The sequence below is a fragment of the Ctenopharyngodon idella genome, chromosome 10, assembly GCF_019924925.1.
Source record: "Ctenopharyngodon idella isolate HZGC_01 chromosome 10, HZGC01, whole genome shotgun sequence".
NCBI classification, from domain to species: domain Eukaryota; kingdom Metazoa; phylum Chordata; class Actinopteri; order Cypriniformes; family Xenocyprididae; genus Ctenopharyngodon; species Ctenopharyngodon idella.
The window spans coordinates 11,853,847-11,881,783 of NC_067229.1; the positions used below are offsets into that span (position 1 = coordinate 11,853,847).

Genomic DNA, 27,937 nt, shown 5'->3' on the forward strand with positions numbered 1-27,937 from the left:
TATAGGAGAAGACTCAGAGCTGTTATCTTAGCAAAAGGTGGTTGCAAAAAGTATTGATTAAAAGGATGCCATTAACTGTGGTCAATGTGTATTGGAGAAAAACATTCATAATGAGATTTTGATGAAAGGTTAGTTTTTTGTTTTTTTTTTGTGAATTTTTTTGAATAAAGATCAAAAGGGATTAACAATGCAGATTTTTTTTCACAGGCTTCTTTGTTCATATTTACCAAGGGTGCCAATAATTCTGACCAGAACTGTATATATTTAGCTCTGATAATTTGGTCTGGGTAGAATTTCTGAATGCATATAAAATATATAAAATAACAATATTATACATATAATGAATATAGATAACATGTATTTAAGACATTCGATTTATATCTAAATATCTGACTTTTCATTGCAGACTTCTTAGCTAAGCACATTTTGAGCTCTCTAAAACTCTAGAGGAGTCACATCAGATTACTGCCATCTTTTTCTACACACATCTCGTAAGCAGGAGACTTAAGCAGAGAATCTCATCTGATTGCTGTCTAGGAGAAACAAATGAGATAAAAGAGATCTCAGTTCTGATTTTTCTTTCCTGTGGGAACCGGATCATATTTGGCACTTACATTTGATGCTTCTGAAGTCTGGTACGTCGAAAAGTCCAGTAACCAGTTTTTAACATTTTCAGCACGGCTTAATTGGAGAGGAGAGCCTGAGTGACCTTCCGATAAAAGTGTGTCTTATCCTGTCTGAGTCATCGGTGTCTCCCACGCATTTCATCCCTCTCGCTCTCTTTCCCTCGTAGAAGGGAATGGGGCAATTGAAATGTTGATGCTTTTCAGAGTACCATTCTGTCTGTTGATGGGATGGGGTGGTGAGTGAGTTACATTTCATCTCCATTAATTTGTGCATTGCTGGTGACTCACTGGCCATCTCTGCTTAATGGATTGCACAGGATATTGTGTTTCACGAAGCAGAGATATTTCAGACACCATTTGTTCCTGTGATTTCAGTTTGTAGGCACAGTTGATGCTTCCATTTTAAGAATAAATTATATGTGCAGATAAGTCTGCAAGAGCAGTTTGCTCTTAGTAGACACTCTGAAATGATAGCGTTAGGAGGCTACTTCCACTGAAACCATATGTGCTGTCACTATGAGGATGAGAAGCACATCATTTTGTGTAGCCTCGAGCGGTGCATATGTACACCAAGCACGCTTCACAGGGTACAGTCATCCTAATGAGTGCCAAGCTTTGAAGGGTGAGACGAGTCTTTTTCTTCTCTTCGCTTTTCTGACGAAGTACTGAATAAGGATTCAATTAGCTTAAAATGCGATAAATTAGACCATGCAGAAACTATTATACTCAAATAAGATTTAAAAGTGCAATGTGTATTAGCTAGCATACTACTAAAATTGGAGAAAATCCATTTAAAATGTACGATCTTTCATCGCAGGAAAGTGGACCAAAAATTGTGAAGATATTGATGATGTCATCCTGCACTACACAGATTCTGAACCAATCAAATTCCAATCAAAGAGAATGTCCCTCCCCCTAGTACCACCTCCAACTTGCAAGTAACAAATCATGGTTCATGTTTTGTGACAAACTAGAGTAACTAATGTCATAAACTAATGTCCTACTTCCCATTTCTGATGTTGCAATTATGAGTTTGTCGCTTTCAAATGCTTTGTTGATGGAAACGCTAGAAATAATAGAGGACAGCAGGTTTATTCAAATGCATACAGAATGCTTTAAATGGTTATTTATATACGTAAATATGAAATGACTGTTATGGCAACCGTTCACTACAGAAGTGTCTTTCTGTGAAAGCAGAATGTCTTTCTGTTGGTCCTGGACAACATTTCAATCGACCAATCAGATTTTAGAATTGGGGCTTGAGCAACATTTTTTATCAAGAAATTAGATGCTGGCCCATTTCAAGCACTGTTTCCATTTGACTCTGGAAGTTAATGGTTAGAGTTGAGGTTAGTGATAGGGTTTGGAATATGCTTGTTTGACAAAAAAGATCTAGAATTGGCTAGTGTTTTTTTTTTTTTTTCCTTTATCTTCCTTCACTGCATCATCTTTATACACCACAGTGATTAATTGTTTAGTGTTTAGGCTCAAGTTTTAGTGCCAAATAGAATCATGATCAAACATTCGGTCCCCAATGGAGAGATGAACTCAAACGCCTCTGACATCCATAGGGTTGGTCATCTTCAATTCAGATGATGAACATTCAGTACAGCACAGGGACATGTATAAATAGGATGTGTCAGTGGTGTCATTGTTCGCGTTGTTGTGCAGATGATTGATAACCACTATCACAAGCGTAAAGGCCCTTTCCCATTCTCCCTGGTTACCTGGGGTTGCTATTGATTTAGAATCATAATGACTGTACAGCCATCTTTAATTTATTAGCTTGGCTGATATGAATATTTGATGTTCCCAAAGGGATATTTCAGCACCTAAGATGGAGAACGGACAGGTGCTGATAGCGGTTTTCGGGAGAGAGCCGACAATCTCTTGATCTTGAGATGAAAAAAAAAAGGGGACTCGGCAAAGTCATAATGCATCATTCTTTATTGACTATTTGGAAAAACATAACATGAAAATAAACGTTTAGATAAGTTGGTCCCTCAAGGCTCAGTAGATCTAGAACAAAGAGATCCAGGTAAACAAAACAAAGCCTTGCTCTCTCTTTTTTGACTGAGTAATTAGTCAAGCAGATCTTTACAGATTTTTTTTTTTCTACATGGAAATTTGCACATAAATATATTTCCTCTTTCATCGAAATATACCCAGCAATAGAAATAATTCTTTTTGTCCATGGAAATATGGCAAAAAATCTCATCAAGTCAGCAAAGCATAACTTCTAAAATAACAGACTCCATTAAAATACTTTACAATATTTTAGTACCAAGTCTATTTCTTTTCATTCTCAGATTCACACAAAAAAATATCTATGATTTGGTGCTTCCTTTTGGATCTGCTAAACAATAATTCGTCATTACATGCAAATCTATACACAGTAATCCATCAACCGACAGGCTATTTGATTGTGCACATTTCACCCAAAGGTCCCAACTAGGTTTATGTCAAATCCAAGACATAGACTATTCTAGTGCCTGAAATGGGACATCATTGTGCTTATATACAACTCTACTTTATCCTTTGTACAGATTTAGCTGTCCCTGACATGTTACGGATTACAGTTAGTCAAAACTAAGGTCTGGATTTGTAACCGCTAACCCTTGTGTATGTGTATTTGACAATGCCATGTAAATGTACCACATTTTGGATTTACATTTCCACAATGCAACCTCTGTAAGGTAATTTGGCCTATTCAATTATGTATGCTCAAAATGAGTTTTAAGAAATAAGTGCTCTACTGGGATCTCACCCTAACACTCACTCTCTTAAAGGGATAGTTCACCCAAAAATAGAAATTCTGGCATAATTTATTCACATTCATGTCATTCTTGTGATGAACACAAAAGAAGATATTTTGAACAATGTTTCAACTGTTTTTGTGCATATAGTTTAAGACAATGGGGTCTAAAACAGGGTTATTATATTTAACAAACTAAAATTCAAACCATAAAAAACATCAACATTGCTTAAAAAAATAAATAAATAATTGATGTAAGGTAACACTTTACAATAAGGCTACATTTGTTAGTTAACTACATTAGTTAACATGACAATCAACAATTCTTCTACAGCATTTATTAATCTTAGTTAATGTTAATCTCAACATTTACTAATAATACATTTTTAAGATCAAAATTTGTATCTGTTAACATTAGTTAATGCACTGTGAACTTGATTAAATTAATTAATAAAAACCATAGGGACATCTTAAAATCTAATAAAAATGACAAACAAAACAAAACAAAATTACTGAAACTTAAATTAAAATTAAAACGACAACAGAAAATATAAAAATTCAATTCAAAAGCTATAATAGTATCTTAATTATACTAAAATAACACTGATTGGACCACATTGTCTTTCATTGTATGGACTTTTTAAGATTTTTCAAGTGGACTATCCCTTTAAATGTTAAACACACAGGAAGGCACCGTATTCATCATGTGAGATGGTCTGTACGTTTCATTTAGCCCGAAACAGTCAATCAACAATATCAGCTATTCTGAAGCTCTCTTTTCTCTGGCATTGTTAATTACTCCATGCACATCAGCCATTGTTCACATAGATAATGAAAGCTTTTTATTTCTGGACAGGGCACTTCAGATGCAGCCTAAATAGCACATGTAGACTTTAGTGTACTACTCAACAACTCAAACAATCACCCTAAAAGTGCACACAACCTTGTGAGCCTTCATAGACAAACCAGATGCTACACAAGCTTTGCTTCATTACATCAAGAGCCTCTATATGTCACCAATGGCTTTTTCTCTCACATTTCACAATGATAGACTTTCTAACACCTCCCAACTGAGAATCCACTGAGGACAACCTTTTGTTTGCAAGATCAAACCCAGAATGATCAATACAACGCAACCCATACTGTGAGCTCAACCCAAGACAGACGGGATGCTGCTGACAGACGGGAATACTAGCATAGTGGATAGTTCGGATTAATGTGAACAGTGGCATTTGCACCCAGATATAACAATGGCTTATGCTGGGCAGTGGGATTTGCTCTAACTGACTCTAAATGACGATTTTGTCCAAAGGCAGCATGTGCAGCCGTTCACGGTCTAGGTTCTAGGTCACCTTCGTGTAGAAGTAATGCTAATGAACATACATGCAAGAAAAGGCATGCCCTTCTCTCAATGAGATTCATTAAAATGTCTCAGGCTTGATTCAAACCCTTAGAGAGGCATATCTGTGATCCTTATTTTGCAGGACTGTTTTTTCTTTCCCAACTGTTGCTTACAGTGTTTTCATGTTTGATCTTGGTATTACCTGACAACAATTTGGCACTATATACTTGAAAATTGTTCACTCTACTTTTCATTCTCACAGATATGGTCAATGATACAGAACAAATGATAAAATGAAAAGATGAAAAGCACAATAATAATAATAATAATTCAATGGTCATTGGTCATAAAATTACAGTATCTCACAAAGAGGCAGTTTTAGCCATTCAGTACTTCAACGATAAAATAACAATATTAAATGAAAAGGATGCTTAATAATGGATTGCGAATGTGTTGGTGGGGAACAAGCTAACACTCCTAGTGTTTTAGTGCAACTAATCCCATCTTGTTTAACCCAAATTTCAAACACTGGGAAAGAGTTTACTTAGGAATTGGACCAATGTCATGGTGTTTCAAATAAAACAAGACATTTACTATTGATAATGCTGTTGTTTTTGAAATACAGGTTATGTGGCATAATTAGACCTATACCAGGAAATTTCTACAGTTTATGCTAATTATTATTTATAATTTATATGATTTTTTTTCTGAAATTTTATTAAATCTGACAGCAGGTTTAGCTACACAACAAAAACCCAGATGCTAATAATAAATAGTATTTAGTATTTGATGAAAAGAAATGAAAAGTAAAACATAGTAACCAAATGGAGGGCTATCTAGTACTTTCAAAATTAATAATAATAATAATATTATTATTAATTTGGGTCATGAACAGACATCCAGATAGGCAGCAATGCAATATAATTCATGCACTTACAAATATAATCAATCTTTAATCTAATAGCACCCAAATTCACAGTGGATTACCTAGTGCAGAGAAAATATTGGCTTTTGAAGTCAACAAGTAGCTAAATTAAGAGCTTTAATAACAGACTGTGACATTTAATTTGTTTAAGAATTGGTCCGTTGAGCAACATGAGGTATGCGCCTTAACTGCCTTTTATTTAAGAATGGGCATGGAAGAAATGTCTCTACACCACTTGTCTAGGACATAATGACAATGATTTCATCATTTAAATGACCAAAGCAAACCTTTTCCAGATCGGAGCCAATGTCGATCAAAACTTTGGACCTGTAGTTGCTGCAAAGTGTTCTTGTACGAGGAGATGAAGGGAGCCACATGCTACACTGGACTGTGATCGGGCGATGTGTAGGTCAAAGTCACTGCACTACACTCGGGCGGTTCCCTGGTCCTGCGGAGATCCGAGTACAGACGCTCTTCGAGGGTAGCCGCTAGCTTGTCGCTCAGCTCTTCTGTGATTGTCTGTGGGCCATAGCTTGTACATTCAGGTGTATATTCATCAGGAGGCTCAGGGGGTGGCAATGCTTGCCTAGAGTTTTCCCGGCCCACCGACTGCTCTCCAGTAATGTCAGTTGTTGGAAGGAGCTGAGATGCCTCAAAGACTTCCTTTTCGTTGATGGTTCCACTGCTTTCAGTGCTGGAAGATATTCTTATGTTGTCTGGATCCACATCAGTAGCGGTATCCTGATCTGCCTTGGGTGTCTCGGGAGTACTTGTTGCACCTTCGCTGCTCTCTTCATCAGGTGCACTAATGATTCGTGGGAGCGTGCTGTGGTAGCTAGTCTCTAAAGGATAGTTGACAGTTTCGCCACGTCGGAGCGGAGTGCGGTACCGGTCAAAAGAGGATTGGAAGCGCTGGCCGGGGTCGCTGTATTGTTTGGAACGCTGCCACTGCTTGCGCAGGTGCACGCGGGAACGATGCTTGGAGCGCAGCGGGGACTCCTGCTGATCGAACTGCGGGTCGTGTCGCAAAAACTCGTGGAAAAGTGCGTCGGTTTTCTCATCAATGCTGTAGTCGCGACGGGAAAGGATGGGGGGATGAGGTTGATCATTGCGCTGAGTGAACATCTGGCCATAAGGGGACCACAGCATGGTGCTCTTGTCCGTTTCCACTCCGTCCACACCGCCGCTGGCACCTGCAGGTTCCTCTTCGAGTTCTTCGTCAAAGATGTCCGTGTCGAAGCTCTCGCACACGGTCCCTTTGCGGCCGGAACTGAAGAAGTGCCTGCGCTCCACAGCGGAGCCGTCCTTACTGCTACTACTGCTTCCGAACAGTCGTAGCTCCTCCGGAGCACGCGAAGGTGCTTCTATCGAGGCATAACCACTGTCCATCTGGAGGAGCTTACGGTTTCCTGGCTCCCCGTCACTTCCTCTTTCAGAATCAACACTATCCTGTTTACGACCTTTCTCCAGTCCCTCATCTAGAGGCAAGTCCACATCCCCCTCTATCTCATCCCCAGTATCCTGTGAGAGGTACCTAGGCAGCCCTCCCATCTCGGTCTTACCCCCTAGAGAGCACACGCTGTCAGCGTCACTACGGACGGAGTCTTTGTCATTGTTGCTGCTCTGGTCGGATGAGACATACCGCTCGAGAGACGCACGAAGAGTCCAGATATCACGGTACAAGGTCTGAGGTTCTAAGCTCTCCTGATGACAGCCTATACCAACACTCTCGTCTGGGGGCTCGGAAGTGAGGCCGATCACCCCGGGACCCATCGCTCTGCTGCAGCTGGGCTCCACCATCACCTCCACCTCTAACCTGAAGAACAGCACACATATGAAATCAGACAAGCTCATATTTCTACATATAGTCAGTATTTCTTTAGCAAATGCCACAATGTAGCACAACATCATGTTTTATGTCAGTGTGGATCTGTCAAATAAATTGTTTATTTTTTCCTTTCTGTTAGAGCTTTGAGCCCAGATTCAGACCCCCCCCCCAACAATAATTAAAGAAGCACTGCTAAAAATATCTAAAAATATATATCATAACTAAGGTAAACTTTCAACCTAACTAGTCTAAGCTTGTCAAGTACTCAACTACTGTGAACCATCCCTAGTATATTAATATGCTTTATATTAGTGTGGGTCACACTGCTGTTCAAAAGTATGAGGTCTGTAATTTTTCAATATCCCCTTTCAAATGGGAACTTGCGCTGTGTCTCCTAGAGGGCACTATGGGGAATGCCTTCAGCATGCCGGTGTCTGAAGCATGAGTCTAAACACGACAATGAACTTGACATTGGCCGGCGACAGCCGATGACATCACTACAGGTGAGACCGTGAGTGTAAAAGGGCACCTGTGAAAAACGTCATCCTCTTCTTGTCTTCAGGAGTCTGTTTGTTTGAATGTGTGTCTAAGGTGATTATTACAGCTAGCACAATTGCTAAGAGCTTTAGAAAGTTTGTTCATCCATGTCAGCACTGACACCTGATGACACATATGAAATGTGCGTTATGTGCTTTGGCAAGGAGCATGCACGCTCAGTCCTTGAGGGGGCTTATTGTGTGCATTGTGAGAGTTTCTCTATGAAGAAACTTCACTCTCATTTGTCCCTTTTCTTGAGGGAATTAAGACAATCATCTGTGCCTCGCGGTTCAGGACCTGCTGCAGCCGAGGCGAGTAGGAGACTAAAATCGTGGGGCTCGCAGATGGAGCTAGCCGACGAAATCAAGAAAGATATGCATATTTCTCATTCTTTGGCGGCTGATGAGGGCGAGCTGCTGAATAAGGATAATGTATTATCGCTCATATCGTCTGAGCCAGCAGTGAGCGCGCTCCTGGCTTCGAGCCAAGATGAGCAGGACAAGGCTGTTGAGCTCGAAGATGTGTCTGAGCGCTCTCAGCACGCCTGCCCCACATATGATGGGAGGCTGGACTGGAAGTTATGTCCCGTGCTACTGACAGATTAGATCTGCTGTGGAAACGTGATCAGTGTCAGTTCACGCGCAGCTGTTTGGACGAGAGCTTTTATTGGGACATAACTCCAGCTCGTATGAGCCTTCCCTGTCTCCCTGATCTTCATGCTGAAGTGGAGAGATCTTGGGGAAAGCCTTTTTCTGCCCGCATTCATCTTTTTCAGCATGCATTATGCTGTTATGGAAGGGATGCGGGAACATGGTTATGTGTTGATGTCTCCAACCGAAGAGACACTGGCTAGCTATCTCTCGATGTGTGAAGCATCCACATAGAAGGCTCAGTCTCTGCCAACTAAGCCGCTGCGTGTGACATCTCTCTTGAATGGCAGAGCATATGTGGCAGCAGGTCAAGCTGGTGTGGTGTGCACACTATGGCTGTTTTGCAAGCCTACCAAACTGACCTTCGAAAGGACCTGGACCAGGGTCAGGGGCTCACTGATCATCTGTTAGGCTTGCTATCTGAGCCTCCTTGGTTACTGCCTCTACTTGGAGCTTCTCAGAGCTCTGCCTGGATAGCTATATCAGGTAGTTAGGCTTTCTGGTGGTCTTCTTGGTAAGCTGTCCTAGGTGTTGGACATAGTTAGGCCTCCTCCCACTTTAGAGAGATGCCATGCTGAGGCCTCCCTCCTCAGAGCTCGACCAGGCAGTAGTGCTGAGTCGTTAGGCTCTCTCTGAGCCTCCTTGGTTGCTGCCTTTACTATGGAGCATTGTTAGGCCTCCTCTCGCTATAGAGAGTCGCTTTATAGAGGCCTCCGCTCCTCAGAGCTCCGCACGGATAGCTATATCAAGTAGTTAGGCTCTCTGCGAGCCTCCTCAGTAAGCTGTCCTGGGTGTTGGACGTAGTTAGGCCTGCTCTCACTTAGAGAGTCGTCATACTAAGGCCTCCATCGTTCAGGCAATAGTGTTGACTCGTTAGGCTCTCTGCGAGCCTCCTTGGCCACTGCTTGTGTTTGGAAGTGTTGTTAGGCTGAGGCCTCTGTCTTTTATGAGCTCTGCTGGGATGGCATTCTGAGTGTAAGCTCCTGTGAGCCTCCTTGCTGTCCTGAGTCTTGGGCGTTGTTAGGCCTCCTCTCTTTTGGGAGTTGCTATATTTAGGCCTCCGCCTCTAGAGGTCGACCAGGTAGTGCTGCCAAGTTGTTAGGCTTTCTTGAGCGCCCTTGCCTATTTCCTCTCAGAGAGTTGTCTTGCTGAGGCCTCCGTTCTTAGAGCAAGGTTATGCAGTAGCACAGATTTGCAAGCTGTCTGCTTGAGCATGTGGGATGTAGTGCTGATGCCTAGTTAGCTAGGGACCAAGTTGTTAGGTTCTCTGTGAGCCTCCCTGGTTACTGCTTGGAAATGGAGCACCATTAGGCTCCCCTGAGCTCTCTTTGAGCTTCTTGGCCACTGCCTTCTATGCAGAGTGTTGTTAGGCCTCTTTTCCTTTTGGAGTAATTTAGGCCTCCGCTCCGCAGAGCTTTGCCTGTCCAGCTAGATCAAGTTGGTAGGCTCTTCTGGGCCTCCTTGATAGCTGTTCTGCCTAAGGCTGGTTAGGCCTCCTCTTGCTTGAGAGTCGGTTTCTGAGGCCTCCTTCCTAAGAGTTTTTGCTGAACAGTAGTTCAGAGTGGTTAGACTCTCTCTTGAGCCTCCTTGGAAAGGCCATATTCCCTATAGTTAAGGTGTTCCTATGAATACCAAGCTCTTGAGCTTACTTAGCTCGGGCTCTGGCCGTAGGGAATCAGTCATGACAGCCGCTAGTGTGTACCATTGGCTGTCACCGGCCAATGTCAAGTTCATTGTAGTGCTTAGACTCATGCTTCAGTTTTTGAAGGAAATCTCTTATGATCACTAAGGCTGCATTTATTTGATCAAAAATACAGTAAAACAGTACTATACTGAAGTATTATTACAATTTAAAATAACTGTTTTCTATTTAAATATATTTTAAAATGTATTTTTCAAGATTCTTTTATGAACATACATTTCAAAAGAACAGAATTTATTTGAAATAGAAATCTTTTGTAACATTGTAAATGTCTTTACTCCCACATTTGATCACTTTAATCATCCTTGCTTAATAAAAGTAAAAAAATTTACTGATCCCAAACTTTTGAATGGTACTGTGTATCAAATATATTATGTTTCTTTATTTTTCCTTTCAATTAAAGCTTTGAGGCCCAGATTCAGAGATGTTAAAACAGATGCCTCCATTAACGCACAGATGGTTGTGACTCACTCTGTGATGGTTAATTCGAGAAGACCACTGAACAGCAACAGATACAGGGAAGTCAGTTGTAATAGGTAAGCAAATATAAACAAACATATTAATGATCAAAACCATGCGTATTAACCTTCCTGGACCATTTTGCAAAACATATGCAAACCAATAGCTACAAATACCAAAAGATACACCTGTGGAATTTACCCACATTCAAGGAAACAACTTCCATATTCTATATTTAAAGCAGAGCTTTTTGCACTGTAAGCTGATGATGCCATGATAAGGCAATGCGATCAGCACGCTTAGATCAGTCCAGCATGGAATGTATGAGGAGTGGCAAGGCAGATGGTTGCTATAGCGAATGCATGGGCGAGGCAATTAAAGATACCTGCCGAGGGAGGGTGGGGGTGTGGAAGGGGGGGACAGAAGGCGTGGACTGGGCCGGGTGGGGCAGTAGGTAACATCCTTGGTGCGAGCGATGTACTGTATGAGGTCAATGTGATGGGCGTCATGCTCCTCTTGGTCCATGCTCTCGCTGGCTGCACGCTGCCGCTGGAACTGCCTCCGTTTTGGGGAGCCTTTGGGAACAACATGACTTTTTTGTCAATAATCTCACAAAGCAATTTAAAAGGCTAACATGAAATCAAAATGAACACATTCCAGGTTTTATCATGAATTATTAATCGATCCACCAAACTTGCATAGTTTCATGTTAGAATTAGCAAACTATGGTCGCAAGTTCCATCATCACCAACATAGTTCAACGATTCTGTGTTTCTGGAACTATAGTTCCAACGAACATTCGCAAACACCAAAGTTTCGTGGTTGGAACTATAGTTCTTGTTGGTATTAGCCAACTATGGTCGCAAATTTTTGTAATCTCTAATTTAAATGCAATAACTTGCTTTTCCTCTCAAGCCACTTTACTTTTCACCAACCGGACTTAAGCCACCTTTTCATATACTACTGTTGCCCCCTTTTAAATTAGTCATTATCCTCTGCTTATTCACCATGGTGAAAGAAAAATTAATGTACGAATATATCCCCACAAAACAAATGACCACCAATACGTTATAAAGAAAAACAGTAGATTTTCTAGGGCTAATCAAGGTAAATAATTATTTTACAATTATAAAATAATTATTTCATAACTGAGGTAATTCTAACTTTGTTCTGCACTAATCTTAAAGTTTTGATTAGAATACATTGCATATGGTGTAGCCGCAAAAGTGCAAATATTTTAATGCATTCAAAGCTCAAAATGAATCCGAAAATTCCATGTAAGCATTAGTTCGGAACTCCACGCAACTCCCATACTATCTCCATTGAAAATAAACAACTTCTGCTCCATCGTTTGTTGGAGATAGTAAAAGGGCGGCTTTAGGCTATGCAGGCTATTAGATAATGTTAACCAATAGCAAAATGATTATTCAGGCATTGTTTTAGCAAACTCGCATTTGGTCTGGCTGCATTTTGGTATATAATATAGTTATAAAGTTTGTTATTAAAATAATAAATTGTATTTAATTACATATTTTAATAATTCCTTTTAATTATTAAATTAAAATTTTAATATATTTTTTTAATTTAATTATTATTGGTATTATTTTAAAATATAAAATAATTTAATAATTAACTAATTGCCCCTGTAGTGCATTAGCTGTAATGCATTCAAAAACATAATTAACATATTAACAATATAATACGTATCTTATTAGTTAACGTGGGCACTCTACAATGGAAATCCATTAGATGGAAAACATTGCTTTAATCATGACCTTATTGTTCCACAGAATAAAAAAACATTGAGTGTTTGGAACGCTTCTTTTTTCGCTATCTCTCATTTAAAAAAAAAAGTTTGGAATGGAAGAGCCCTGCGTCAACCGGCCATCTGCTTGAGAGGGAGTCTTGGCACGCAAATACAGCAGCTCTGTCTTGGCTGAGAGAATATTCTATAGCCTGCCACACACACACACAAAAGCCGAACTGTTTCTCTGCTCCATGCTACATGAAGGCACTAAAACTCTATTAAGGTTTTCAATCATTTTCCAAGGTAATACACAATGCAGGGGCTAAATGAAAAGCAAAGAAACATTCAATATTGCTTTGCATCCCCTAAGGCTAGGAAACTGATCGCTTCACAGGTTCATAACACTGTCTGTACTTTCCACAGCATCTCACTTCCTTTCATGCTGACAGACCTGAGAGGATAAATCTAAAGTTTTTTTTACAATAATACTTATATAATCAAACAACAGCATTCTAGTTAATCTATTTATTCATGTTTATTCATTCATTCAGTCCCATCAGCTACACCATGTGCTTTTCCCATATTTTAAATATTAAGGATAATATTATACTTGTACAGCAAGCATCAGAAAGATTTTGACAATGTATGAGTACATTCCTGGGCGAAAAAAAATAAATAAAAATGGGCCAAGCCCAAAATGGCTAAATTCTAAGCTTTTAATTGTCTTAACCACAAATTATTGGTCATGATATTAACAAAATTTAAGCAAATGCACTACTTAAAAAGCCAAAAGTTTTTGGCAGAATATGGGAAGTTGTGCATGGAGTGATGAATCACAATGAAACATGAGTTGCATGGTGATACTTCAGAGCAGTGTCTTCAAAAATCTGCTGAGAAATATAATAATAAATGCATCTCTACCATAGTGAAGCATGGAGGAAGAGGTGTCATTGTGTGGGGTGCCTTTTTAGCTGCTGCTATTAGTGTACTACTTCACTGTTAAAAGTCATGTAATGCTTTGAGTACAGGAGAATATCGCAGAATGGCTTGCTTCCCACAAATGAAATCTGTTATCTAAAGAGGAATGATCAGATGTTATTTTTCAACAAGACAAAACTCCTGCCCAAATTGCAAAGAAAACCATGAATTGGCTTCAGGCTCATGTTTTGGCCTGGTCAGAGTCCAGAATTGAACCCTATAGTGAATATTTGGTCTCACATTAAATTCAAACAAACTGGAAGACATTTTTCAACTACTGTTTGAAGCCATCAACATTGAGTGGAACAACACTGACTCTTCTTCCTGTGATTTGTGATTAAAAAAGTTAAGACCATTAAATGACCACTAAATATTTTGCCATTTTTGGTTTGGCCCATTTTTGGCTTGGCCCGATCCAAATCCCTATGCTTCGTCTCCGTAGCTTGGCACTCCGTGTCTACACATGCTTGATCCCGGACTTGCTTCACATGATGCCGTTCATCAATCAACGCCCATGATCGAGGTTGGATCCAGCATTCTCTGAAGGCACACCGTCGACGCCCAATGGCCACCTCTGCCACAGTTACCATTCCGTGATTACACGTCATTGTACTGCTGCAATACGACCGGGTCTCGAAGTCGTACGACATCAAAAGGCTTTGGTCACTGGCCACAGGCTGGCAAGCACATTAGTCAAAGTCGGCAGGTTGCAACAAGCAGGAAATGGTCAGTACCAACATCAGCGCCTCAATAACTTCGATTGTCGAGGATAGACGAGTGTCAGTGCTTAGAGACGCAGACATAGTCGATCTCATTGCACACCCCATGGGTGTCCGGGTCTTTCCAAGTAACTTTGTGGATCTGCTTGTGTGGAAAGTACAAAAAGTCAAGAGTCGCATACCGTTGTCATTGGTTTTGGTCGCCGAACCATAGGGGCCGATCATATGATGGAACGCTTGCCTATATATATATATATATATATATATATAGGGTATTATAACAGCATATAGCAATACCATTATAATATGAACTAAAAACAACTTCATTAACACAGTCTGTTCATTCGTGATGAAATTCACACCAAGTGGTGGATGTGTCACTGACCTCTCATGTCTAGACTTGAAGCTCTTTGGCTGCTGTCAAACTTCCACTTCTTGATCTTGAAGTAGGGACTTGCTCCCTCAAGGCTGGCATGTCGGCGGAGCTTGGTGAAGAACTGCAGCATGGGGCCCTGTGGGGCCCCTCCAGAGGAGGAGAGGCCTGTGGCTGATGCCGATGCACCCTCTCTACCATTACCCATAATGTCTGCCCTCCTGCTGACTCCTCCTCTGACCTCCATCTGTTTTTGTTCACAAGATTACATAATTGCAAATCAATTATAAGAGATTAACAATTGGATGATCTGCTGGTATGTATTCAGCATGTGACTCAAGTTAACTTTTAACTTTAGTTCGCGTTGTCAGTTCGCATGGATTGTTTTGTGTGTATTATGCTTAGTTATTGACCAATAGAACACCAAGGCCAATATTTGGCAGTTTTTAATTGTCAGCATCGCCGATAAGTTTAACTGTTTAGCCGGTGTGTTGGAAGCAGGACTTTTATTTTGAAAGCACTGAGTATGTCAATGCCTGAGCGTCCAAACTCCCATAGGCTTTATGCCGTGTTTTTGGTGTTTTATTCTATGTAAATATCTAAATCTTAGTAAGAAGAAGAAAAATAAAACTTTTAGATATCAATCTGCATATGCAATGGACATTGTTTAAGGTCATCTTAGCTCGCTCCTTTGAAGGCACCTTGAGTAAAACGGCTCTATATTTAACGAAGCTCATACAAAAGACCCGAACCGAAAATAATGCAACCTGTTTTACAGAATGTGAAAGTTTGTTGTGCATAACCCCCCATTGTCTGTCTTTATTAGTTTATTCTCTCTGTTTAACAGTTCTGTTAAATAAAATTTTGGACAGAGCTGTTAAACAAAGTAAATGGTATACGGTATAAACATTACATTTCACAAACTCTGGGGAACCTGTGAGATCTTCTAAAGTGTGCATTTGTAGACTGTATAAAAAAACGTGTACTTTGTGTGAATTGGATGTGGGCAGGAGAGTTCAGCTGTCACTGGACACGCACAATCAACAAACTTTAAATTCTTGATTTCAAACTATGCCAATGTATGTAAAATTAGTGCTTCCTTGTCTTTTGAAAAAAGATGTTTACTTAGAGTGTTTACTTCCTTTTTATTCATATTTTTAATCTCTTTTTTTTTGTGAAAAATACTTACAGGATTACAGATTTTAAAAGTTGCCATCTAAGGTATAGATGTTTATTTTTTACAATTTTCAATTTTTTTAAATTTCAAATTATTTATTTCTATTTTAGTAAATATTACTACATATTTATGAAAATAGATATCATATATATTGGCTTAATATCAGCCTTCCTCTCTAAAATATCGGCACTCTAAAAATCAGTAACGGTTGTGTGCTAATTATTATGCTTCAATGGTTGAGTGTATCAGTGTGTGTGACTCACTAGACATGGACTGGAGGGTTCAGGACCGGCCACTGCAATGCTCTCACAGAACATTGTGTCTACAGTGGAATTGAGAGTGTCACCAGGAAGGGCAGAGCTGGGACTGAGACTTCGGCTGGTCAGGGCAGTCTGGGGCAGTGAACATACTGGTGGCTGTGCATGTGACAAACACAATGCATGTTAATTGCTTATGGCAGTAATGAGAAACAAACAAACAAAATCATGCAGTCATTCGAAACTTGTCTAGTACAGATATAAAAATGTTTATCAAAAGCTTCAGACTAAATGACTTAATTGGAACAGCATTAATACATCATATACTAACCAGATATGATGAAACCAATTTTTATGCGACAGCCAATCAGATTATATTTGATGTTTCTTATAAAACATTTTGGACCAGTGGATCAGATTATGTTTGATATTTCTTACACGGAACTTTGGACCAATGAGAATTAACTGTGGGAGGGGCTTCCTTGTGGAACAAAGATGAAACTGATTTTTAACCTTTTCACACGTATGTTTACAAGAAGTCTCACCAAGGCTGCATTTATTTGATCAAAAACACAGTAAAAACAGTAATATTGCGAAATATTACTACAATTTAAAGTAACTTTTTACTATTTAAATATATTTATTTTTATTCCTGTGATGACAAAGCTACATTTAAAAAGCTAAATAAAAGCATCATTACTCCAGTCTTCAGAGTCACATGATCCTTCAGAAATCATTCTAATATGCTGATTTGCTGCTCAAGAAACATCTCTTCTTATTATTATTATTATAAAGGTTGAAAACAGATGTGCTGCTTAATATTTCAGTGGAAACCGTGATACATTTTTTTCCAGGAATCTTTGATGAAAAATTCAAAACAACAGCATTATTTGAAATAGAAATCGTTTGTAACATTATAAAAGTCTTTACTGTCACTTTTGAGCAATTTTTAAGGTAATGTAAATGATGCATACTGTTTCACATACTATTTTTGTAGTCAGTATACAGTGTACTGTAAACTACATACTAGGTTAGTATACTATTCTGAACACAGACAATTTCTTGTCAAGGGACTTGTAGCAGCTGCAGCTGGTTAGGACAAAAAAAAAAAAAAAAAAAAACGTACAATTTGAGGGGTATAGTAGGATTTTTCTCATGCTGCTTCATCATGACATGTAAAGTAGGAGTAAAAGCTAACATGTTAAAACATATATCTAGATAAATCAATTGCTCCAACGCATAAACGTCTCCTTTCACCACATCACTTGACAAACTGACAATCCATCATGACCTCAAAGCTTTTAACTGACCTAAAAAATACAGTCTCATGCTGCCCTTCTTATGTCTGACATCATACTCTCCTATTAGCAGAGCAATGTGGCTGTCACCTGAAAAATTGAGAGGCTGGATTTAGCGACGGGGCGTGTTGTCATGGCAATACTGTTCTCTGATGACTCACACTCGTGGATGGTGAGTATCTGGAGGGCGGGTGGAGGGAGGTGGAGGTGGGTGAGCCGCGCGTTCTTCAAGTGATGGAAGTCACCCTCCGTAAGCGTGTACCTGTGGTGAGATGGAGGAATGACACACACTGTTAGTGTTCATCACTTCATTATAGATTTACATCACAAATATATCACCGGAGTGTTTGCTGAAAATGTATTTTAGATAGTTGAAAATGAGCTAACTGTGCTAGATTTATGCATAGTTTCTGTTAGACAAACAATTATATAATCATATTTTATAAAGTAATTATATAAAAAATAATTCACTATATATATTTTTTCTATCTTTATAAGTCTTTATTTATGAGGTCAAATAAATATATGCATAAGTATTAAAGAATTATTTAGAATATATATATATATATATATATTGTATATATATAGTAAATAATTAATATTCAAATTGTTAACCCAAAATCTTGATGTTGACAAATGCCCATGTTATTCATTAAGAGCTAATGCATCTGACAAGCACCGATGTATATGTAAATGTAAAACGCATACATAAAGGAATAATGAAAGCTGCAGTCTGCAGTAAGCGTTGTGAATAGGAGCGCTATGTGTGTCTAGAGTGGGCGGCATGAGTGAGTAGGCGGCTAACCTTCGACCTTTCTCCTGTGTTTTTTTGCTATGATCGAAGAGTGCTGCTTCGTTGAAGGAGACCCGGCGGCCGGTTGTGCCCGTGGAGAGGAAACGCTCTGTCTCCATGTCGTGGGAGCTGGCTGCCGACAGGCAGTCTGACTCATCAACGCGAATCGTAATCTCTGTGCGGGGAGAGACAGATTAGACCAGAGGACGTATTTGTTTTTCGCACAACGCCCTCAGTTGATGTATGTGAGACTGTATAAAGTATAAATGTCACTTAAACTTGACCTCGACATTTTACCTGAAGCCTGTATTTAAATACACATGGAAATGCATTAACTTAGAGGTTGACTTATAATATGAATATTAACTTTTAGTGAAGTTCTTACCATGCACTGGCTGGGCCTCCTCAATATAGGTGGTATTACTTTTCTCAGTGTCATCGCTAGCCCTGAGGCAAACAATGAACCTTCAATGCAAACAGTTAATGAGTCAAATTCAAATTTATGTAAATCTCATTCATAGCATGCATAAGTGGTTCTTTCTTAAAATATGGTGACAAACATGTCCCTGGAGTTTGATTCTATTGCTTTGCACATTATATTACATTATATTATAAATTTACTAAGTTAGCATTCAATTATATCAAGGTTCTTCAACCGGGGGTCCGTGACCCCTAAGGGGTCTGCAGCTGTACTGCAACGGGTCCGCTAATTAATGTCTGATCATACATGTTTTTTTTTGTTAAAAAATAAAAATTAAAAGATGGGTAAAAAACATCACAAAGTCAAATTTAAAAATAAGCACCCTGAAATGAAAGCAAGAGCACCCTCAGTTGATACTGTATTATTATCATATTATTGGTGAAACAGATTTCGCAAAAGCTCCATTGCGTTTTTGAGTTAAATCTCTGTAGCCAATTACATGCATGTTTGTTGATCTCTTGGCCAATCAGAGGTGTTTAAGTTAGAATCACCGCTCAAAAGCACTGAGTTCTGCTCCTTCTTGCTCTCATTAACAAAGACACGATGTATGTAAAAGGTTCATTATGCAGTGTAGACAACTTTATTGACTTTAATGGAACATTGTGAGATCGCAAACTGAGATGAGTGACAGCTTTTTAGTGATTGTAAAGTGAGCAGTCTTTCCAGTTCAAGGTTATATAGCTATAATCCATCAAATAAAAGTATTAAGAGAAGAGACTGATGGCCAATTACATGCTGCAAAGTTTCGGAAAGTAACATCTACATGTAAATCTGTGATTCACTCTCTAAATTGTAATTAACTATTGATGCTAGCACAGGACAAAAATATGGCATGTCAAAATAGATACGCGAGATGTAATGCAGACTAATAGATTACTAGAAAAATATGCATATCAATATATATTTTTATATTCCATTCCAGTTATTTGTAAAAGTAATGACTTGTAAATAATCTTAAATGTCTCACTGTACAATGCTTTTCTTGTTTTGGTGGAGCCATTGCTTACACATTACATCTGCACTGTACTGGAGAACCCTCACTAACTTCAGATACTCAGTGATTTAATTTTTAATTGTCCATCTCGCAGTAAAATTAAAATGTGAAGTTACAGTAAACTTGAAGCTAAAGTTCAAGCAAATGTTTGTCCATCTGACAGTAAAATAAAAATGTATGACTCTGCACACCCATTAACATAATTTACAACTGCAAACAACTATTGAATTGTGATTTTTATCACAACATGTTGTTTATGATGCATAAATAATTGTTAGTAAATACTCAAAGAAAGAATAATAATAAAAAAAACAGTTTAAGTGGCTTTTATTCCATGTGTGTTAGCGTTCAGGTAATCTATATGCTAGTATATCAATGAAAGTTGTTAAAAACTTAAATACACACTTTAAATTTACAGTCTTTAAAAAAAAAAAACTGAACAAAAATACTGATGATGTCATCCTGAACTTCACCGATTTTTGTCCAATCAAATGCTGGAATGAAAATGTCCCTCTCCCTAATGCCACCTGCAACCAGAATAAGTAGTAAATCATAGTTCATGGCTGTGATGTAATTTAAAACCAATTGAGATATCGTGCCCAAACTTCCTGTTTCAATAAGAAACATGATTTTATGGGGTCTTTAAATGGGGTTGTGCAAGACAGAAAGATTTTGAGAATGTCCCAATTGTGAATAATTCAGAAAAAAAAACCTCATTCACATTCACCTGTCTTGACATCTAACTAAATGCCATATGATAGAGACAATAACAACACCGGCTTTATTACGACAACATACGATTTCATACACCATAAGGCACTGTGGGTAATGAGAAACTGGAAATGAGTTTCCAGTCCTCTAACCACAGTGCACGGTGCCACACTGCGAGTGTGTGTGTATTAGTGGGTGTTGGCTAGAGTGCACTCTCTCCCGCACCAGGAGTGATTTATCGTGGCTGATGGCTGCTATGAGATCTCATTATACTCGTCATTTGTGTGAGCCTGCACTCCTCCAGGCTGCCTGGAGTGCAGACAGACTCTACACCTCTCAGCAGCCACTGACAAATGCAGCCAGGCTGTGACGAATGTGCACAGAAAACATTTTCGGGGCTGAGCGTCCTTGGCTTCACGGGAGGATCTGTTTATTCCAGTTGAATCTCTGCGTTACGGTTCTATTTGATGTATAATTTAGCGTCAAACATAATCATATGCATCATCTGTCAGAATTGTAACATATGCACCAACATGCAAACATTATGAAACATGATGATTAAATCTGCAGACTATATAATGTATATTCACAATTAAAGCATTCTCGTCTCTGCTATTTTTATTGTACAAACTGTAACTGTTTCACTGTTTTTATGACGTGTTTTAGGATGTGACGTCCTGTGTGAAAAGCATCCTAATCTTAATTATGGAAATAAAACTAAAAATATTGAATTTTATTATTAATATCAATCACTGATACAATGTGCTAATATGGATCCTTTTGTTATAAAGTTTGCAACCATTTTAAAGGTTTTAAATAAAAAATGGTTCTGTAAATTTTACAAAATCCAGAGGGACTGCTCTGAAAAGATATATATAGAAATATCACTAAGATTTATAAAATAAACAAAGTGCACCTTTACTGCACTAGTCAGTGTTGTTATTGCTAACTAAAACTATTTTTAAAAAATCGGCAATTGAAATAAAGCTGAGGTAAACTAAAATAAAAATATTAGATGTTAAAAATTTTGTATTTTGCCTTGGAAACTAACTGAAATAAAATTTAAGTTGAAGTATTAAATTACTATAACTGAAATAAAAATGAATTAAAACTAAAGAGAAATATTTAAAAATGAAGAAAATTGACAAAAACACTTATCAAAATTAAGCTAAAATTAAAATAAATACCGAAAATATAAGATAAAAGCTAATTCAAAATATTAATAAATGCTATAATTGTCATGGTTTGAGTTGTGTTTTGTTCTGTTTAGTTGTTCATGTCTAGAGTTTGTTTTCCATTAGTCACATGTTCTCCTTTGTTCAGTGTTTCCCGCCACTCGTTTGTATCCTTGGTAACTGATTTGATTAGTGTTTGAGTTCAGGTGTGTCTTGTTAATTTGCTCCTCAGTTCTGTGTATTTAAGCCCTATGTTTGTTCAGTTGTCAGTTCTTTGTTGCATATACGTTGTTGTTTTTGTTCTGTTCCTGCCTGTTTGAGTCTGTTTTGGAGTTTATTTAATAAATGTACTGCTGCATTTAGATCCTGCATCCTCTACTTTGATTTCAACCATGTGTGACAATAATAGTATATAAATAATACTAAAACATCACTGACTACTGCGACTCATCTAAAATATTACGCATGTGAATGTAATTTATTAATTACTACTTATTTTAAAGTGTTAGTTCACCCAAAAATGAGATTTCTGTCATTAATTACTCACCCTCATGTCGTTCCACACCCGCAAGACCTTCGTTCATCTTCGGAACACAAATTAAGATATTTTTGATGAAATCCAAGATTTTTTTTTTTTTTATCCCCAATAGAAAGCAACATAATTACTGCCATTCAAGGTCCAGAAAAGTACTGAAGACATGGTTAAAATAGTCAATATGACTACAGTGGTTCAACCTTAATGTTATGAAGTGACGAGAATACTTTTTTATTTTTTTTCTTTACAAAAAGTATTCTCTACGCACGTTCGCATTTTAACTATGTCTTTAGTATTTTTCTGGACCTTGAATGATGGTAATTACGTTGCTTTCTATTGGGGATAAAAAAAAACCTCTTGGATTTCATCAAAAATATCTTAATTTGAGTTCCGAAGATGAACAAAGGTCTTGCGGGTTTGGAACGACATGAGGGTGAGTTATTAATGAACTAATCCTTTAAATAGATACTGCAGTTGCATCGCATGACAATTTTTAGCAACAAGAACAAAGCAGGAAAAGTTACAGGTTGAATTTTATTAAAGTTCCTCATCCTAAAATCTGATTGGTTGACAGAAATGGTTATCCAGAACTAAGTATGCTGATTCAGGGGCATGTCAATGTATAAATTGTGAGGGATTGGTCTTACCACGCATGGCGTCTATCCCCTTCACAACATCGGCGACAGACAATCAGAAGGACAGAGAGCAGGACCAGTGTCCCCCCGACAAAGATGGACAAGAGGACCAGCAGGAGGACATAGCCATTCTGTGTCCCTGACGACAACGTGGCCTCCTAGGTAAACACCGGAGAAAGAAACAAACCAGTCAAAATGGAAATTCCTTCTTCGAGTAAAACCGCATGACTTCAATTTTCACATTATATAGGTTTCTTCAATTACGTAGTCCAACTTAAAAAACCCTTCATTGTTACAATTTTACTGACATATACATAAACCAGAGACATTTTTTGGCATAAAAGCAAAAACTGGCCCCGACACTCTTAAAAATAAAGATTCCAAAAGGGGGTTTTCGCAGCGATGCCATAGAAGAATCATTTTGGTTTCTCAAAGAACCTTTCAGTGAACAGTACTTAATAGATTTTTTAATGCCAAGGATTTAATAATCTTAAGAACCTTTTGTGCGATGGAAAGGTTGCATGGATGTTAAAGGTTCTTCATGGAATCATAGATGCCAATAAATAATCTTTATTTTTAAGAGTATATAGCGATATTACATAAAGCCCAGTTTCTGAAGAGGCTTTAGGCTCTAGAAAGATCCAGAGGTGGAGACCTACACCACAGAGACAAGAACGGAAGAGACAGAAGGTTTCTTCCTCAAAGACATCAAAGCACAAAGGCATACAGCACCTTTCGCCCTGCCATCTGCTTAATTGTCATCTTTGTTCGTGTCTGAAAAGGTGTTCAATGGAAAGAATGCTAAATAAGAGCATAAGAACAAGGCTTTGGTCCATACATGTAACACCTCACAATTACTCTTATATTACACAGTTTCAATTGGTGGAGAACAACATCCTAATTACCCAGAAGACATTGTTCAGTTGAAGATCAGGGAAGAGTTTATTCAGATCGGGTCTATTACTTTGGAGGTGTTTGGAAGACAGATTTCTCTGTTTTAATCTATAAATGACAGCAGGCTATTTATCATTGGGGCGCTCCAACTTTAACCCACATTGGCAAGAGTGAAGGATGTTCTCAAAGGAGAAACTGGGAAATCTTCCATGCGGTAGCATTGTGAAAGTTTTAAGAAGAAGTCAGACTAACTTGTTTAAGAAAGGGACAGCGTGGGGGCGAAAAAGTTTCCAACACAAATATCGCTGCACTATTGTCCTTTTTTGCCTGCAAAATTTGGTCAGAAAGGCGACTTCACCTTAAGAGCGTTGAGGACATCTGGAAGAATTTATTTGATCTCTCTTATTTAAATAAAAATTATTTTTCTGTCTAGTGAGCCACCGAATTTTCGGACGAAATAGTTTTGGAGAGCCGAAATCACTGACAGAAACAGCGATGTTTAATTAGCATTTCTAGCGTTCTGACTGTTTAAGCATGCACACAACATGGATAAGCTAAAACAGCTAACCAAAAAATATGCTACATCACAATTATGCTAGAGTAGCAATATGTAAAATTTGTTAGGCTGAAATTACGAGAGGCGGCTCATTGGCAAAGAACACGACACCTTGAACCACAAACCGAGTTCAATTATGCAATTACCCAAATTAAATGACCAAAACTTTATTTTTGGTTACGTTTTTCCAGCTAAATGAAATGTTGAAAGTTTTGGTGTTTCGTTAAAAAAAAAAAAAGAATTCAGTGCATTACTAATTGTTGTTCAAAACCTGTATGACTCTCTTTTCTTCCATGGAGAAATTTTTAAGAACAATTTTGTGAACTGAATCAACTCGAAAGAATGATTCATTCACAAATCACACATTGCTACATCTTTCTGTTCCTCACAAAAAGCTACCGTATATGGTTTCATTTTTAAGTTGCTTTAGAAAAACTGTGCGCTAAATGAATACATAAATGAGTCATATAGACCACATTTATTATGCTTTTTGAAGCTTGAAATTTTCATTCCCAATTCATTGTAATTGCATGGAAAAGAGCAGCTAGGACATTCTTCAAATGTTCTCTTTTTTAGAAGTAAGTCATGTAGGACTGGAATGAGTAAATGAGTAAACTATTCCTTCAATTATTCCTTATATAAGGTCCAAAATCCCAGAACTTCCTGGAATTAGTTGCTATTCCTGAATAAATCTCTCTATTCTAACCTAATCGAATGATGCTGCTTATGCCGGTAATTGAAGTTCCTGACAGTAACTCAGGGTTCTGACGCTCTATCACATCGTCTGACGGCGCGATGGATTCGGTCTGACTCAAAGTTCTCTTGCAAGGGCTAATTTGCTTAGATCTTGCGGTGGATCCAATTACAAGGGATGCAGAACAGGATATTTTTGATTCACATGTCTGGAGATAGCGCTGCAAAGAGAGGGAATGGACGTAATGAAAGTAACCAGCACAGGAAGGAGAAGCACAAGTACTTACGGTGGGGGGTTCTGTTGTGGTCCATATGGCAGACTCATTGCTCATGGTCCAAGCCAGAGAGAGTGTCCCCCCTGAGAAAGACATTACAGGAAGTCAGGCAGCTGCTTTGAAGCCAGTTATGGCACTAAAGAAGGATTTAAATTCTCTTTTAGAAGGAAAATAAAACAAATGCATCCCTGAACTAACAGTTTCTTTAGAATGGTTGGCTTTTAAACATGAATATAGTTCCCAATCTCCTTCTTAACATATTTTGTTCACAATTCATGTATACAAAACACATACTTATGTGGCAAAATGTCACCCTTTACAGCAAATAACCCTTTTCATTTCCTTTTTTTTTTATCCAGTGGCTGAGGCCCAGCAACATATGCTCCCTTTAATATCATTAACACCGCAGCTTTTTGCTTGAACTGCACAAAAAAAAAAACCCTCTCTCTCTCTCACTCCTGCACACTCACCTCCCAAGCAGTCCTCGTTTCTTTAATGCTGCGACGCTGCCTTTTCTCCCATTATCTGAAGGCAGCGTGTGTTTGTGTGCAAGAGATGCAGAGATAGCAGTGTGCTTAACAGCTCGGACTGCAAAGCCTTCAGCTCCTACTGCATACTCATCCAGCTTCTGCCCACCTACCTGTTTTCATAGCTTCTCTCTCTCTTTCTCCCTCTTGAAGTCTTTAGCATTAGGCATTCCTGAGATAATTTAAGCTCATTCTTTTGCGTCTCGGAAGCATAATGCTGCTGTATTGTTCTCAAAGACGTCTAATGTACTGCGTTATTAGTTATAGTTATTAAAACAAATCAAGAGAGACCCATTAGTACCATTCATGGACTATTCTTTCAGATTACCTTCTCACTGTCAATGCACTTGTGCTCTCTTTGGTTTTCACTATGCCTCTCTGTAATTAAACATTTTGCTGTATGAAATACTCTAAAGAGTTTTTTTTTAACTCAATATGACCCTTAAAATGACCTTTGTTAGTGCAGCCTAAGTCGTCAGGTTAATTGAGTTATTTTTAATAATATTTTGGCTTAAATAAAACTAGTTACCACATTTTAGGTTACTTCAAGGAACATATTTTCTAACAATCAACTAACTATCATGAACGTTTTGCAACATATGCTCCTGTGATTCTTCTTGTCATGCCTGGCAGACTCTGCGGAGGTGTATCACATTCAAAAATCTCTTCTATAAGCATTTCTTATAGACTATAGACTTTTAAATAAAACATTATTTACATTAATTCCTTAAAACAAACTAGAATCTTCATGTATACTAGTATTTTCATATGACTTGTACTTTTATTACAACTATCTTTTTCATCATCACTACTGATTATCAATTAAGTTCTAGTAGTTATTTCAACAATAAGTAAATATTACATTGTTATTGGTAACAAATTGCTTTTTTTTTTTTTTTTCTTTTTTTCAGTTTTAAAAATGTAATGATTTTGTTCAAATATATAATTTATTCAGACAAGTACTCAAATTGTTGCTGGAATCTATTCCAGTTTTACTAGTAAATCTTCATTAGGTACTACTACTTGTAACTATTCAAAAAGTTACTTGTATCTATTGCAGTTTTTCTACAACTCATTCAGGTCACTGTGATTTTGTCAAGTAAGACATGTTTCTGGATCAACATATTTTGTTTACCCTGAAACGACATTACTGTCCAAAAATTTTGTCTTAACCCTATCCATAACCATAAACCTAAGTGTACCCATAACTTATTTCTAAATTCAGAGGGAAATGATAGGTAAATAACACCGACGTAGAAGCACCTAACCCTGGTTGTAAGCCTAATCTTGACATAAACTGTAGACTTGTCCCTCAAATCGGATTGGTTGATTGGAATGTTGTTCCAGAATCAATTAAGATTTTGATCCAGGAACATGTTGTACTTGGTGAAATCACGTTCACCAACTTTTTCAGTATATTTTTAGACACTAGTGTTACTGTTAACATTTTTAATCATATTAGTAATATATAAATTATAGCTAACTGAAGCAGCTATTCTGAGTGTTCATTAAATATGACATGTAAAAAGGTATTGTAATTTGTGAGATTAAAAAAATATTACTAGTAACAATAGTGATCAATTCTAGTGCCTAAATACAAGAATCAATAAGTAGTAAAGCTGGGATAGATACTACTAGTATCTATTAGGATCAAATGCATAGTTACAAGTGAAATTGGTTAGTCACTGTTGGATTACTTGCTAGTGATTAAAAAACAATTAGTAAGATAAAAATAGATATCAGTTAGTCTACATGAATAAATGTTCAAACCGCTTGACATAGTACTGTGAGCATCAACAAACAAGCGATACAAAACCATATAGATGAATTTAAACCTCACTCCAAACCAGTGATGTTCAGGCTATTATTTCTAATCTATAGCCGTTTAAAACACAAGATATCCATGTCTGTTTTACAAACCTGCAGAAACTGAGGGACTAAGACTAGCCTACCATCATTTCCAATAATAAAACACGATGTCATTCTAAGACACTGAGCTCTCATCACGGAAACAATAGCTGTGTGAATGACAAGCAAACAAAACTCACCTAACTATAATTCACGTGGTCCATGAGACAAAACGCTCGCAAACGATTCCCCGATCTTCTCTTTAATTTTGGGTTTTAAATCTTTTTCTATTTATGAATGAAGTCCCCCGTTAAACACACCCACTCTCCCGTCGCCCAGTGAGAAGCGCAGACTGTGACGTCAAAGTGAGGTACAGCGCTACTTATCACGAGTGTCTATCACGCCCTCATCCTATGATGATGTTATGGAAATGAGGTAATCCCCCAT

At 38.0% G+C, this 27,937-nt stretch overlaps 1 protein-coding gene across 4 annotated transcripts; it reads right to left on the reverse strand.

Annotated features, from left to right (window-relative positions):
* Nucleotides 1-2,555: 2,555 nt before the first annotated feature.
* On the reverse strand, nt 2,556-27,898 carry cbarpb (CACN subunit beta associated regulatory protein b). 4 transcript variants are annotated; one of them, XM_051909611.1, is made up of 10 exons: nt 27,691-27,898; nt 25,128-25,198; nt 22,710-22,855; nt 18,552-18,613; nt 18,179-18,341; nt 17,464-17,635; nt 16,082-16,234; nt 14,654-14,888; nt 11,210-11,399; nt 2,556-7,464 (listed from the first exon to the last, which is right to left on the reverse strand). In XM_051909611.1, the coding sequence occupies exons 2-10, from the start codon at nt 25,170-25,172 to the stop codon at nt 6,027-6,029; spliced, it is 2,604 nt and encodes an 867-aa protein (XP_051765571.1). In that variant the 5' UTR covers nt 25,173-25,198; nt 27,691-27,898; the 3' UTR covers nt 2,556-6,026. The 4 variants fall into 4 exon arrangements, with proteins under 4 accessions (XP_051765571.1, XP_051765568.1, XP_051765570.1 ...); XM_051909608.1 differs by having other exon boundaries at nt 18,552-18,631; nt 27,691-27,897; XM_051909610.1 differs by lacking the exon at nt 27,691-27,898 and adding an exon at nt 25,586-27,672 and having other exon boundaries at nt 18,552-18,631.
* Between the last annotated feature and the right edge of the window lie 39 nt (nt 27,899-27,937).